General features: G+C 54.1%; 1 protein-coding gene across 1 annotated transcript in view; it reads left to right on the top strand.

Annotated features, from left to right (window-relative positions):
- HCN4 (hyperpolarization activated cyclic nucleotide gated potassium channel 4) overlaps positions 1-14,382 on the top strand; it is a 41,522-nt gene that overhangs the window by 16,013 nt on the left and 11,127 nt on the right. The window contains exon 2 of the mRNA XM_025884568.2: positions 8,450-8,873. Within this exon, the coding sequence (XP_025740353.1) occupies positions 8,450-8,873 (424 nt within the window). The remainder of the gene's footprint in view (positions 1-8,449; positions 8,874-14,382) is intronic.

The following is a 14,382-nucleotide window of genomic DNA, read 5'->3' as shown; positions in this document are numbered from 1 at the left end:
GCAGACGCTGGTGTGTAGGCCAGCCCCGAGGACAGCAAGTGTGGTGCATTTGGGCATGCAAAGCTGCTGGTATGTCTGGAGCAGAGCGATGGGGGGAGGAAGAGTGACAGGATGTGGGAAGGAGGCAGAGTCCAGATTCAGAAGGGCCTGGGGGATGACAATGGGCCTGGGTCAGGTTGGGAACACAGAAGGACTCTGGGCTTGGCAAAGTGTGGAGTGTGGATTGCTGGGGGCATGAGGAGCCCACCCGGGCCCCTGAAGTATGCAGGGTCCTGGAAAGGCCAAGGGCTCAGCTAGGAAGCCACGGGGTAGGCCGGGTGGTGTCCTGATGAGACTCGGTCCCACTGGCTGGGTGTTGGTAGGTGAGGGAGGTAGAGGCTAACTCCCCGGTTTCTAGATCGAGCATTTCGATGGCTGGAGGAACCCGTGCTGGGAGCACAAGAATTTGGGAGGAAGCTGTTTAGTTATCTAGACGTGCCAAGAATGACGGGGGCATCCAGGTGTAAAGGTGTAGTCGGCAAGTGAACATATGGGTGTGGAGCTTAAGAGAGAGGTCTGGTTGGAACGCCAGCGGAATCATGGAGGCCTTGGCAGCTGGCGAGGTCACCCAGGGAGAGTGTGGAGGGAGAGAAGAGGCCAGGGCCCAAAGGAACAAAGACAGTTAAAGGTCACGCAGGGGAAGAGGAGCCCCTCCAGGGGAAGGAAAGGGAGGCAGAGAGAAGGGAGGAAACCCAGGGTCTCGGCGGAGCGGCCCGTGGTGTCAGGTGATGCTGAGGGTCAGCCAGGAACAGACCACAAAGCCCCCTGTGGGCTGTGCAGGTGCTGAGGGGTCGGCAGGAGTGTGGGAAGAGGCAATGGAAGTGGAGCGAGCCGGCACCGTGACGCCTCTCCCAGGAAGCTTCTCTCTGGGCGAAGACGTAAGGCAGAGGGATTTGGGACTCGGGAATGGTTTCATTTTATTTTTTAAATGTAGGGAGCTTAAAAGAATGAGCTGATGGGAAAGGACGCTTGGGGAGGGAGACTGAAGATACAAGAGGGGGTAACCTATGGGTCAGGGTCCCTGGGGAGGCAGAGGGGACTCGTGTCAAGAGGCAGGTGGAGGGGTCGCTGATGCTTTTGTGACTGGAGGAGGGGGAAGGGATGAGGGAGAGGCAAGCAGGGGTCAGAGTCTGGTGGCAGAAAGAGGAAGGGGAACTTCTGGTGGCTTCTCTTTTCTCTGTGAACTAGAAGGTGGTGTTATCTGCTGAGAGTGGGGTAGAAGAGTGGTTTTAGAGCTTTGAGGAGAGAGAAGATACTTGGAAGTGGCTGCTGGAGGAGAATTGGTGGGGAAGGCTTCCCAGGGTCTCCTGGAAGGTAGGGGGAGTGGGGGTGAGCGCCAGTTGAGTATGGAAACCCGGATGAGGAAACTGAGGCACGGGAGCTAAGGTGCTTACATATTTAGCAGGATGGGTCTGAGGTTGTGGGATTTTTTGCACAGTCCCCAGGAAACATGCAAAAGGTGAATGGTGACCGTGATCCAGGGCGTGATCTTGTGAAGAGGGTGCCAGAAGGACCGGGTGAGCGAGGTAGAAGGGCTAGACCCTTGCGTCTCGGGGGAGGGGAGGAGGCAGGAGGATTCTGTGACTCAAGGTTCCTGGGACAGACACTAGAGAATAGACTCGGCAGGACCGGCTAAGAGAGCTGGAGGGAAAGGAGGTTGGGGTGAGAGATGGAGCCACTGCAGAGGGTGACATTGTCCATCCCCCGCTGCAGGAGTGGGTGACTGATGTGCGATCAGTAGAGTCAGGGCACCAAGCCGATGAGGGGCTGGGTGTTTGGGGTTGATACATGGAGTGGAAGTCTCCCAGGACGATGGCAGGGTTTGGAGAGGAATGGAAGGCTATGAACCAAGTGCTAACACGACCAGGGTCCCCGAGATGGAACAGCGGCAGATGGCTGCTGGCAGGATGCTCAAAGGATCCTGTAGACCTTCCTAGCACAGGCAGGAAGTGGCCCCAGCATGGGGGGCAGGGGGATGCTGACCCCACCCCCGACTCCGAGGTGCCTGGGGTTTAGGAGAGTGACGTCCTCAGGATTTAGCTGAAGCTTGCGTAAGGTAAAAGTAGGACTCTGGGGGCAGGCTGTTTGGGCTTAATTCTTGATCCACCATACATAGCAAATTTCTCAGCTTCTTGTGCCTCAGTCTCCTCATCTGTAAAATAGGCGCAATCATAGTATTTCCCTCACAGGGATTTTATGAGGATTAAATGAGATAATCCATATAAGGTACACTGATCAGTGCCTGGCATGTAGTCGGGGTCCAAAAAACAGTGGCCGCCGTCCTCCCCTTGTCTCATTGTGTTCGCTGTCACCCGGGGCAGTTGTCTGTGCTGGACCTGGAAAACCAAGGGCTGGCTCGGGAACCCAGGGGGAGCTCCCCGCTCCCATCGCTGTCTCAGACACCAGGATTCCTGGGTTCCTGGTTTCCATGACTCGTTGGGAGGCTGAGAGGAGAGCTAGGTGGTGCCTGATGGAAGGGGCAGGATGAGACAGCCACTCCCAGACACACAGCATAGTTAGGCCAACTTCCCGGGGGAGGAGGTCTTGGATGGGTTTGGATGAGGGATGGGAATTCATGAGATGGGGGTTCAGGAGGCAGGGGCCGTTCTCAGGAGGAGGAGCCAGAATGTGGACGGAGATAGAGGCAGGGGGTGGGTGTCCGGTGGCTACTGTGAAGGAAACAGGAGGGAGAACAGGGAAGTGGGGCGCAGGGGATGCGAGACCTTGGAGCTTGAACTTTCTTCTGTAGTCATGGGGAATCTGCCAAGAGGGCTCAAGCAAGGGGTGACGAAATCATAAAATTTGGAAAGATAACCCAGAGATTATGTGAGTTGGAAGGGAAGAACGTGGGGGCTACAGACAGGTAGGCAGCAGGGGCAAGGGTCCAGGCGAGGAACAGTGAGGAACTGATCTAGGACAGAGCAGTCAGGGACAGATTCAGAAGCCATCCTAGAAGATGCTAGACAAGGGGTATCTGCGTGACTCAGTCGGTTAAGGGTCCCAACTCTTGATCTCTGCTCAGGTCTTGATTTTAGGGTCGTGAATTCGGGCCCTGCACTGGGCTTCATGCTGGGTGTAGAACCTACTTAAAAAAAAAAAAAAAAAAGAATGGGAGATAAGACTTGTCATTGCATGCAGGGCCTGCAGGGAAGAGAAAGCTGCTGAGGATAGCTTTGAGGTTTTGAGCCCAGGTGATTGAAATGCTGAGTGTGCCATTCAGCTCTGAGGAGGAAGATGCTGTGTTCAGCCTTGGACTTGTGTATAAGAGCCAGCAGGCCCTCTGGGTGGCAGGTGGGAATGCAGGTCTGGTGCTAGGAGAGGTCCAAAGAGGGAAGCGGTGAATGATGGGGCCCTGTGTGTGCCACTCCCCTGGGAGGAAGCATGGGGACCCTGGCCTGCAGTTCAGCATGGCAGGAGCACAGCCATGTCTGGGACAAGGCCCCTGCCTTCAGGGAGCCACAGCGTTCTGAGATGTCCAAAGCCAGGGCTCAGGCCAGACCCAGGTCCATCAGTGAGGGGTTGGAGAGGCCTGGAAGAAGTAGCAGTTCAGATAAATCCTGAAGGATGGAAATAAATGGAATGGGCCAAAAGCCAACCCTCTCTTCTAGCCGGCAGGATTCCCAGTGGATGTCATTTGTGTCAAAATGTGTGCAAGAAAATATGCATGTGCGTACGGGAGCAAAAATTAGCAGGAGTGCATAGATGAGAGTGTACAAAACTGTATTATGGGTGTGTGTGTGTGCCTTTGAGTGTGTGTGTGTGTGTGTGTGTGTGTGTGTGTGTGTGAGCATATGCGCTCAAAGGCAAGCACGGCTGTGTATGGACAAGACGAGGTTGAAGGAGGCCATCCCTCTTCTGACTTCCACTTCTCCTGCCCCCATTTTATTACCCTTCACTCCTCTTCAGCCTCTGGGGAAGGAGAGTGCCCTTGGTCTTGTCCTTGAGTCTCTGAGTTCAGGGTCAGGAGCCTCCTATCTTCTCTTTCCTCAGCTCCTTTGAGCTCCCTCAGCCATAACCTTCCTCTCAGACCAAACCATGGAATGTTCCAGGTGTCCGTGTAAAAGGGCTGCTTGGCTTTTTGCCATCCTCCGTTTTTTCTGCACATGAGACCTGCTCCTCCGAAGCTGCCCTGTAGGCCACGCCCACTTGCTGAGAGGCCACCTGCCTGCTTGGATGGCCAGGTAGGAAGAGAGGTCCAGGATTAAGGGAGGACAGGCCTGGGGTCCTGGGGCTGAAACTGGGGTGAGGTGTCTTCCCTTTAGCTTAGAGAACACTGGGACAGGGGCGGGTCATCTGGCTTTGGAGAGAACAAGGCCCCTAATTCAGGCATGCGCCAACTCCAGCATGTCTGAGTCTGGCTGTCCCTCGCTTCCCTGCCAGGGCCTGCCACCCTCCACCACAGATGCATACCCTGGATTGTGAGAGCTAGCCATGAATGATTCTAGGGCCAGTGAGGTGCTGGGGGAATATGGGGCATCCAGCTTGAGGTTGTGGAAATGTTACTGTTCCCTCCTCCACAGACCCCTCTTACAGGATAGCACAACTGTGCCCGATTGACCAGGGTGACCAGGATGCTTTTAATATTTGAAAGTTGTGCTACTTCCCCCAGCCAGGAAGTACACCAGAAGGATGGGATCCCTCCAAACCTCTTCACAACTCTCTCTTCTCTCTTTTTAAAATTTTATTATTGAAGTAGAGGTGACATACAATGTTATATCACTTTCAGGTGCAATTTCATAATGATTGAACAATTCTATACATTAAATAATGTATAGTGCTTACCACTATAAGGGTAGTCACCATCTGGCCCCATCTCTCTCTCCTCTCTTGTCTACACCCGGTGTGATAGGCTACCTCCCCGTGTGACGTAGAGGTGTCAAGAAGGCTGGTCTCCCTCCCTACATCCCACCGAGGTGCCTAAAATCCTAAGCAGCCAGGCTCTTAAGTCCCCCCAGACCTCTCAGAATCTCATTCTGTCCCTCACTAGCTGTGTGATCTTGGGCAGATACTTCTCTCTGAGTCTCAGTGTCATCATCTGCAAAATACAGATGTTAGCAGCCACCTCAGTGCTGGTGTGAGGATTAAATGAAATAATGCATGGGAAACACAAAGTTAAGTGCTTGATACATGTGAAATGTTTTGGAGTCTTTATGAATTCAGTCACCAAGGAGCCCCTTAAAAAAGCACAGGACATTAAGGAATCACTTGAGATGCTTCTGATCACTGGGCTTGGCGAGAAGAGGGACCCAGGAGCAGAAGATGCAGTGGGGAGGCTGTTGCCAACTTCCCCTGGCTAGAAGAGCTGAACAAGGAGGGCTGGCAGGTGCCAGGAGCTGTCCGTGGTGCTGAACGCCTTCCCTTCCCTTCTCCCTCCCCGCTCTCAACTGGCCCTGCTTTTGGGAATCTGTGCAACCTGCGTGCAAAAGTAAGGAGAGAGGTAGTCTCCAAGGCCAAGGGCAGCTCCCAAAGCCCAGGTCCTCCAGGAGCACTTTCTCGCCTCACCCTTCTGGGCCACCGGAAGCCATGCCTGGGCTGTTGCCTGGGATGGTTTCTTCCATCATTGCCTGACTTGTCTTCTGTCTAAGCCTTGTATTCTGACTAGACCATGAGCTCCCTGAGGTCAGGTCATCTGTCTGCCAAGGTAGACTGGTTCTGTTGCCTGACTGTTCACAGAATGTTGTGGTCCTTGACTTCCACCACCGGACTCTCCCAGAACCATTATAAGCTCCTTTCCACCCCCACCCCCAGTAGATGTTTTGCTTTGACTCTCCCCTGGAAGATTTCATCTTCCTCCCTTGTCTCTTTCCTGTGAATTTGTTGACTTGAGTTCCTTACTGACTCATTTAGTAATATAGGTAGGTATAAGTCAGAGCATTTTGCAAATATCAATTCATGTCATTCTTATCACTCTGAGTTAGGTACCATTATTATTCTCAGTGAGCAGACAAGGAAACTGAGGCATGGAGAGATTAAGTGACTTGCTAGTAAATGATGGAACCAAGAATTGAACCCAGGATGGCTGGCTCTGAAAGCCTCTCTTCCCACCATATTATGCTGCCTTTTGGTTAGCTCTGTGATGCTCCAGGATAGTGGTTTGTGGGGAGGAATGCTCCAGCATTCCGACCCCAGCCTGGATCAGGCACCAGAAATATCCCTTAGCATCTGGAAACTCATGATTGAAATAATTAGTCAGAATGCCAGGAAATGGTTGTTTTTGCCTCGTGTAATTTGGTTTTATGAAGACCACTAAATGCAAACATTCTCCTGTTAATTACTGTCTCAAATTTGGTCTGTAATTGAGAGAACTAGAGCTGGGGAAAGTGTAGAAACCCGCTGGAGTGGCAGGCCTACCCAAGTCAGCATTCCCAGCCGCCTTGCTCCCGCTCTGTTAATTTTAGAAACTCCTCTAGCCTGGGTGTATTATTAGCTTTATGTGCAGAGGGCCATGGGGCCCTCAGTAGCCTCTCAATGCCAGTTGTGTTTTGTTTTTTTCCCAAGAGATGAAATGAAAGGGAATGGTGACCATGTGTATATAGGGGTGTTTGCACACTGTGTGAATGGGGATACCTGTTTGTGGCTTCTAATGTGTGTCTGCAGCTGTCTTTGAATGACATGCATGAGGCTGTGTAGAGAGTGTACACAGCTCAGGAACATCCCATAGAAGCTGAAACCATTCTTCTGGGGCTCACGCGTCATTAGCAGGATGTGCTGTCTTCTGTGTGGTGGGTGTGATGGCTGGGGTGGGTACTTGGATCTTAGGTTGGGTTCTCCCAGATGGCATAGGGGGATTGGGGCTGGAGAAAGGGTGGTGGGTTGTAGGGCAGGGAAGGAGCTGAAGTTGACCTCTTAGTACCAGCCTGAGAATGAGGTTTTAGCCTGAGAGGCTCTGACTTGAGGTCCTGTCTTGAGGCCCTGAACAGCTTGGCTTTTAAAGGAGCTGTCCAAAGCTGCCCTTCTGGAAGCTGCCCTTCCCTGAGTTGTGTCATGTGGGACAGCTGTCTCGTCCACCTTCAGTGAGGCAGATCCTGTTCTCTTTGACTCATAGCGCCATTTTGAATCTGGCAAAGAAAGCAATTTGCTGTGAAGTAATATTTATTTTTCAAACCTGGAACTCTTCTGGCAGGAACACTTTGGTTTTGGAATGGGACCCTCTGAAGACTCGAGGGAAGCTTGTCTTTTTGTCTCTTTCCTCCCTCCTAGCTTTCTTACAGTCAAGAATTAAAGATGGCTGAAAGGTTATTTCTCTTGGGAGAGGACATGCTTATTTCTGCCTGACTTAATACCTTTATCTGTCATTGTGTAACTCTTTAAATTAATAGCAAAGGGAAATAGCTGTGCAGTGCAGGTTTTAGATCTTTGGGCCAGCCCCAGGGTGGCTGGTACTCAGGCAGGGTCCCTGGGATTGATTGGTCATACCTTCTAGACATGGGGTCTGTGCCTGCCTGTGCTGTCTTGCACACTCCAGAGGGGCCCCTGCTAGGCCAGGTGGCTTCGCCCTTGAGGGGCCCTTTCCATCTCCCTCAGGAAGCACTTGCAGTTGCTTTGACACCTTAGGAGAAATGATAGTGTAAGCCCCCACTGATCTCACTCCACTGCATTGAGGGACACCTCACAAGTGCCTGAAATCCCCTCATTAACGCTTCCTGCCCTTGAAGATTTCACTGTCCTTCCCCAACCCTGTGTTAGAATGCAAACCTCTGGGGGAGAGAGATGGACAAGCATTTTCTGACTATAGGGGATAGACTAAAGGGGGACCCCAGAAAGCCAGTGTGGGTGAGGGCCAGATCACAATTATGGGATGGAGTGTTTAGGCCCCACCCCTTATTGCACAGTGAGGAAACTGAGGCCCAGAGCAGGGAGGGCACCTGCTTAACATCACACAGCATGTCAGTGACAGAGCTGGGGCTGTATCCAGGCCTCCTCCCACCCAGGTACCCGCCATGTGTCTGGACCTACCCTGCTCTCTGGTCATGGTCTGTAGCACATCTGCCCACCAGCCTGTCTCAGGCCATAGCTGACCCTCAGGGAGGATGGAGCAGCTTGGCCTGAGCCTGGGGTGTTGTGGGGCGAACTACTCCTGCTGCTAAAACAACTTCACACTTCTCTCTGGACATCATTGTTTGGTTTGCATTTCAGCCTGACTCCTGCTGGGGAGCGGGGATGGGAGTGGGAGGCCTGTCACTGGGGAGCAGACAGAGGGACAGGCAGAGGGTATCCTTAGGGAAAAGAGAGCCTTTCGGTGCCAATCTCCATATCTTGCCCATGGTACCCGTGTGCCTATCTCACGCAGTGACTCAGAACCTCCCAAGACTTCCCTCTTCCGCCCGTGCTCTCCCTTGGAGTCTTCTCTCATAGTCTGTAACTCATTCTCTCTGTCCTCCTGGCAACTGACCCCTGTGTCTCTGGGCAGATTTTACTGGGACCTGACCATGCTGCTGCTGATGGTCGGAAACCTAATCATCATTCCCGTGGGCATCACCTTCTTCAAGGATGAGAACACCACACCCTGGATCGTCTTCAATGTGGTGTCGGACACATTCTTCCTCATCGACTTGGTCCTCAACTTCCGCACAGGGATCGTGGTGGAGGACAACACCGAGATCATCCTGGACCCACAGCGGATTAAGATGAAGTACCTCAAAAGCTGGTTTGTGGTGGATTTCATCTCCTCTATCCCTGTGGACTACATTTTCCTCATCGTAGAGACACGCATTGACTCAGAGGTCTACAAGACCGCCCGGGCCTTGCGCATCGTCCGCTTTACCAAGATCCTCAGCCTCCTGCGCCTCTTGCGTCTCTCCCGCCTCATTCGATACATTCACCAGTGGGAAGAGGTGAGTGGCCAGACCCAAACCTCTTGGGGGAAGGGGTATTTTTCCCCACAGGGGGAGTGGGGGGCCAGCAGCTAATCTCAGATCGTTGGATTTGGGCTGTCAGATGGTAGCAGGCACATCTTCTCCAAGAGGACAAATCGTAGTAATTTCTTGACTTCTTAGGTGCTAGATACTATGAACATCACTTTACAGTCAGTATCCCATGTAAGTCTCTAACAACTGTAGTGGTACTCATGTTTTACTTAAGGAAACCAAGAGACAGAAAGGGATTTATATGAGGTCACAGAATCAGTAATTGGTGAACCTGGACTGAGAGCCTGCACTGTTAACCACTGGACTATATTGTTTGGAAGGCAAACTCATGAGCCTTGAGGGGCCAGGCAGGGAATGTGAATGGGTGAAAAGGGCCAGTGGGAGGCAGTAGGGAGTGTGGTGGACTGGGGAAAACTGAAGAATACATCTTCCGTCTGCCTCTACTCCACTGTAGCCACTTGTTGCCAAGTGAGAATAGGCCCAGGTTGCGAGATCTACAGATTGATCATGAGAAGCAGAAATATGGGTTTTTGTGCCAATTTTGTTGGCAACTATCTCAGGTGTCCTGGGGGTTCTTCCGGAGCAGAACCTGAGGTGAGGATTTGCCTGAAAGTAGCTTTTTATCCCCAGCGGGGCTGAGGTGGGGAATGTTTCCAGGAATAATATGGTAAGGGAATGGGGAAGAGGGACAGGGGATGGAAGGAAGGAAGCCAAATAAGGGTGACACCAAGCAAAGTGCCGTGGGGAGCTCTGGGGACAGTGTACCTCACACCTCGGGCAAAGAGTTGGAAATTTTATATCCCCTTGCTTGGCAGTCCTCGGTTCAGGGCACTCCCCGCCCTCGGTGCTAGCAGGCAAAGCATCTTCCAGCAGCCTGGGGTGGGTCTCTGACAAACAGCCCCAGGGGCTAGCTGTAGTGAGTGAAAAGCATCCCAGGAGCCTGGAGTTGTGCGCGTGCGAACTGTAAAGGGATCCTAGGGGCTGTGGGCAGAACACTGGCTCCAGAAACTACATAAAAAATTGTAAAAGAACTGGGTGGGCCAACACCGTTCTGAGCAAAACTAACTCAGCCACGGGCTGAATGCTGTCATCTGTGGGAGGAAGAGAGGAGGACTGTGAGCTGCAGTTTGGAAAAAGGCAGGTGACCGTGCAAGCGCTTCTGTCTCTGTCTGCCACCATACAACTTAACGCCTTTCAGCCGCGGCGGCAGGCAGGCTGGCCTGCAGGTGCCAGCGTGGAGGGTAGGTGTGCTCTGTGAGGCCGCCCACGTTGGGATCCAGAGCAGGCCGGAGCCCGGGGAAGCTTCTGCAGAGGCACGTTTCTTGCCACGGCTCACTGCCGGTCTTCTGGTCCCCAGGACCCCTCTGCTTGGTTGGTTGGATGGAAGTTCCCATGCTCAGGACACAAAGCCCCCACCCCACCCCAGCGGCAGCCTGGGCCCCAGCAGTGGCACACACGGCTGATGGTCGGGGCGCTGGCAGATTGGGGTCAGAGGTATCACAAAGACCTGTGCTGCAGAAGTGCCTATGCCAGCCCGGCAGCATCACTCCATGGCAGAAATTCTCTTTGCCTAGGAGAATTTGCATTATTCCTGCTGACAGAAGAGGGGCCATGACTTGCCCAAGGTCATGCGGGCAGCAGGCCTGTGGTGGAGCTGGAGCAGAGCCCAGTTAGCTCTCTGGACTCGCAGCAATGAGGGGTCCCTGCCTGGTGCACTGGAAGCCCCGGGGGCTTAAGCTAGGATACACACGTGAGATCCCAATTAAAATCCTGGCTCCACACTGCCTGGCTCTGTGACCTGGGTGCCACCTTGCCTCCCTGAGCCTCAGTCTCTTATCTGCAGAGTGGGTATCATCCTCACTGGATTGTTGTGAGATGATGTTTATATAAGATGATGTTTATAAGACACTTAGCAGGAAGCCTGGTGGATGGTTTGATAAATGCCCCTTGCCGGTCATTTGTCTGAGTAACCCTCTATACCTCTTGGGGGGGGGGTGTTACTTTTCTCAAATACTTTTTTTTCTGAAAGATTTATTTATTTATTTGAGAGAAAGAGAGAGCACAAGTGGGAGGGGCAGAATCCCCTCAGGGAGAATCTCAGGCAGACCCCACGCTGAGTGCAGAGCCTGATCTGGGGCTCGAACTCACGACCCTGAGATCACCACCTGAGCCGAAACCGAGAGTCGGATGCTTAACCGGCTGCACCACCCAGGCACCCCCAAATATTTTTTACTCTTTATTTTATTGGCTCCTCACACCTAGTGGCAAGGTAAAGCAGGCGGGATTGATCATTCCTGTTTGTCCATGAGGAATAGGGTCAGAAGGTCGGGCAGGCCCAGTGGTAGGATGTTGGAACTGGGCCTCCTGACTCTGGGTTCCTGCATTCTTAGGTGGCCTGAAAGCAGGATGACTTTGATTCTGTCGTCTGTCCCTCTGTTAGGGATGATGCCCAGCTGAGATTGGGAAGGCGGGCAGCCGAGCAGGTCGAGGGGTGGGGTAAGGAGTTCTATGTGATGGGTTGGGTTTGAGGTACCTATGGGACATTCAGGCATGGAGAGTGTTGGGGTGGGGGTGGGGGGCTGGGGCCCCTCTGAGCGGCTGCAGAGGAAGAACAGAGGCAGATTTCCTGGAACGCCCTCACAGGCTTGTCTCTTGGTTTCTGTCCCAAGTAGAAATACCATGGTCCGGAGGGTGGACCCTAGAGACCTCCGGGCAGACTTCTGGACCATGTTGGCTCCCTCAGTCCCGAAGACCCCCCTAGCCTTCCGTTTATCTTGAACTTGCAGCTAGACTATCATTAAAAGCAGACAAGTCTCCAGCATTGCTTCAAGTCTCCAGACCCCTGCCCCCTTGGAACAACCCTTGCTGCTTCCTGATGCCTGGTCCCTGGGGCCATAGTATTTGGGGAGAATTTGGCACACTTGCCCATGACTCTGCAGAGTGAGCCCTGGAATAGAAACTAAGTGCTTCTGTTACTGTCCCTGCACCATACATGCTGGGAGCTCAGTCCAGAGCTTCTGTCTCCACTGCCTCTCTGGCCTGGCTACCCTCTGGGCTACCCAGAACTGGTCAGGCAGGCTCTCACCCTGGCCTTTCCCTGGGGTAGACAGAGGCCCCAGGAGGCCTCAGGTCAGGGCTCTGAACTGAACATGGGTACTCAGTCTCCTGGGCAGGGAGGCAGACCCTAGGAGACCAAATAGATGACTCCCACCCCCTCCACACACACCCTTATCTGGTCTACCAGCTAGGGAGGAAATTGCTTTGAGTTGGCTTCTGTGGGCACACCGCCCAGCCAAGGGCTCCCACTGGACCCTGGGATGGGACTGGGCTTTCCCAACTGGCCCCAGGTACCCTGTCTCCACATCTTCTACAGCCTGCCCTAGCCCTGGGGCTTCTCGCCTCAGCTTGGCCTGGAGGGGCAAAGAGCAGGGACACCCTGGAAGTCCCAGGTCTACAGGAGACAACGGAAGAGAGGTATTCAGTAGAGAAAACCCTGCTGTTTCTCTTCCTCTAACTCCCTATGTGAATCTCTTCCCTTTGGGGGGCCTCAGTTTTCCCGACTGTCAGGTGGGCTCCGATGTTCTAGGGGATTGGGGCTTGGTCCCCGCTCCAGCCTCCCCTGGCAAGAATGATGTGAGCTGACCCTGAGGACACTGTCATGGCCCTGGGTGGGGGCTAGAAAGTCAGCCACCTGTGAAGAAGCAGGTGAAGCTGCGGGGAGGCCAGACTGCCGACCCCCAAGGCTTCAGCTGCCTTGCCCGGCCCAGTGCAGCACCCCTGTCAGAGAGTCCGCAAGTGTTACTAGCAGGTCTTGGGAGTCAGGGGAGGTGGAGGGTCTCGGCAGGTGTAGGCCACCCTCTCAGAGGACGTCAGCCTCTGCCTCCATCACAGGCGATCTAGGTCAGCATCCTCCCCAGCCTCTCCCAGCCAAGCCTCTTCCCTCCCTCTGAGGTGTTAGCTTGTTACAGGCATGAAGGCTATTGTTAGAAACAGTGGTCCGCCCCCCCCACCCCCGATGTTCCCCTGCAGGCCCAGCACCCCAGCGACCCATCCCAGCATCCTCTTTCCCTCGGCAGCCAGGAGCCATGGCAGGAAGCCTGGAGGCAGGAGGCTGGGCCGCGGCCGAGCCTCCTGATGAGTCTCCTCCCCCACAGGCCTCGATTTTTCTATCTCTTTCAGAATCGAGGAGTGGTCGTAGGGGTAGGGCTCAGCGCTCTCTGTAGGCCCCAGGAAGGGACCCAGGGTGACCCTCGGTTTGGCCGCCTCCAGGCAGTCCCCAGGACACACGTGCTTCAGCCATCCTCTCAGGCCTGGGATTGTTGACCCCAGTGTGGTCACTGGTCCCTGAGACACAGGGAGAAGTTGTTCTTTTTTCCTGGGGAGAAAAGGAGTCTCCCTGGGAGGGAACTCAACCCAGCCCCAAGAAGAGGCCTCAGTGGAAACTCCAGTTTCTGGTCTCTCCCCAGGCCTGAGAAAAGAACTCTTTGTTTGAAGGCTGGGGAAGAGAGGGAAGGAAAGAAACCAACATGCATTGAGTACCTACTGTATACCAGCTGTGGACATCATCTCTCCTGATCCCCAAGACAGCCCTGGGAGCTGGCAGTTATTGACCCATTACACAGATGAGGAAAGAGGCTCAGAGCAGAGACGATGCCTGGCCGAGGTAGAAAACATGTCGCTCTGTCTCCGCACTGTGGCCTGGAAGCTGTGGAGCACCGCCCCCCCTGCCCCCCGCCCCAGCGAGGGCCATGCAGGGCACAGAGAGCGAGGCGCCCAGGCTGCCCGCCCAGCGAGCCTTACGGGGCTGGAAATGAAGGTACTCAACCCCCACAGTCAGAACCAACATCATAAAAGGGGCTTTTAATGAGTATAAAGAGCAAGATAAATATTTGTGCAGTGCAGCTGACTTGCAGGCGGCCTGCGGCCCCTGCCCACAGCGGGGACACACAAGTGTTTAGCTGTCTCTCCCGGCAACGACCAGCTTTACTCTCAGCAACCATACCGGGGTGCCGTAGCGTTCGGGCTGGGGTGCATGTCCTCACCACCTGGGGTACCGCCGAGCCTGGATGGATGTGCCCCACCCCCACCAGCTCTTGGCAGGAAGTTCGTATTTCACCATGTCGGTGCCTTTGGCTTTGCCAGCCACAGCACCCCTCCCCACCACCAAAAACTCCCACCCTCCCACCCCTCCCCACCTCCACCGGGCCCCCTTCCAGCATCCGCCTGCTTCTTCAGCCCAGCACCGGGCACCACCACCACCACCATGCTCTGCAGGACTCATGAGTCTGTGCCCACCTGTAGGAAGAGTCACCTTTTTCTTCCCACGAAGGCAGAGGCAGAGTCCCTGTTGGCTGCGCCTGCCTAGAGTGGGGCCTTTTCCAAATGCCACCATGTACACTCGTGGCGGCCCTGATCTGCATCATCCCCATCCCGGCCATCGTCACCTTCCCCTTTCCCTCTGTCACGAAGCACTTCA

The sequence above is a fragment of the Callorhinus ursinus genome, unplaced genomic scaffold, assembly GCF_003265705.2.
Source record: "Callorhinus ursinus isolate GAN/ISIS: 27379988/994484 unplaced genomic scaffold, GSC_fseal_2.0 scaffold25, whole genome shotgun sequence".
Taxonomy (NCBI): Eukaryota; Metazoa; Chordata; class Mammalia; order Carnivora; family Otariidae; genus Callorhinus; species Callorhinus ursinus.
The sequence above is the reverse complement of the archived record's forward strand: the minus strand, read 5'-3'. Positions and strand labels throughout refer to the sequence as shown.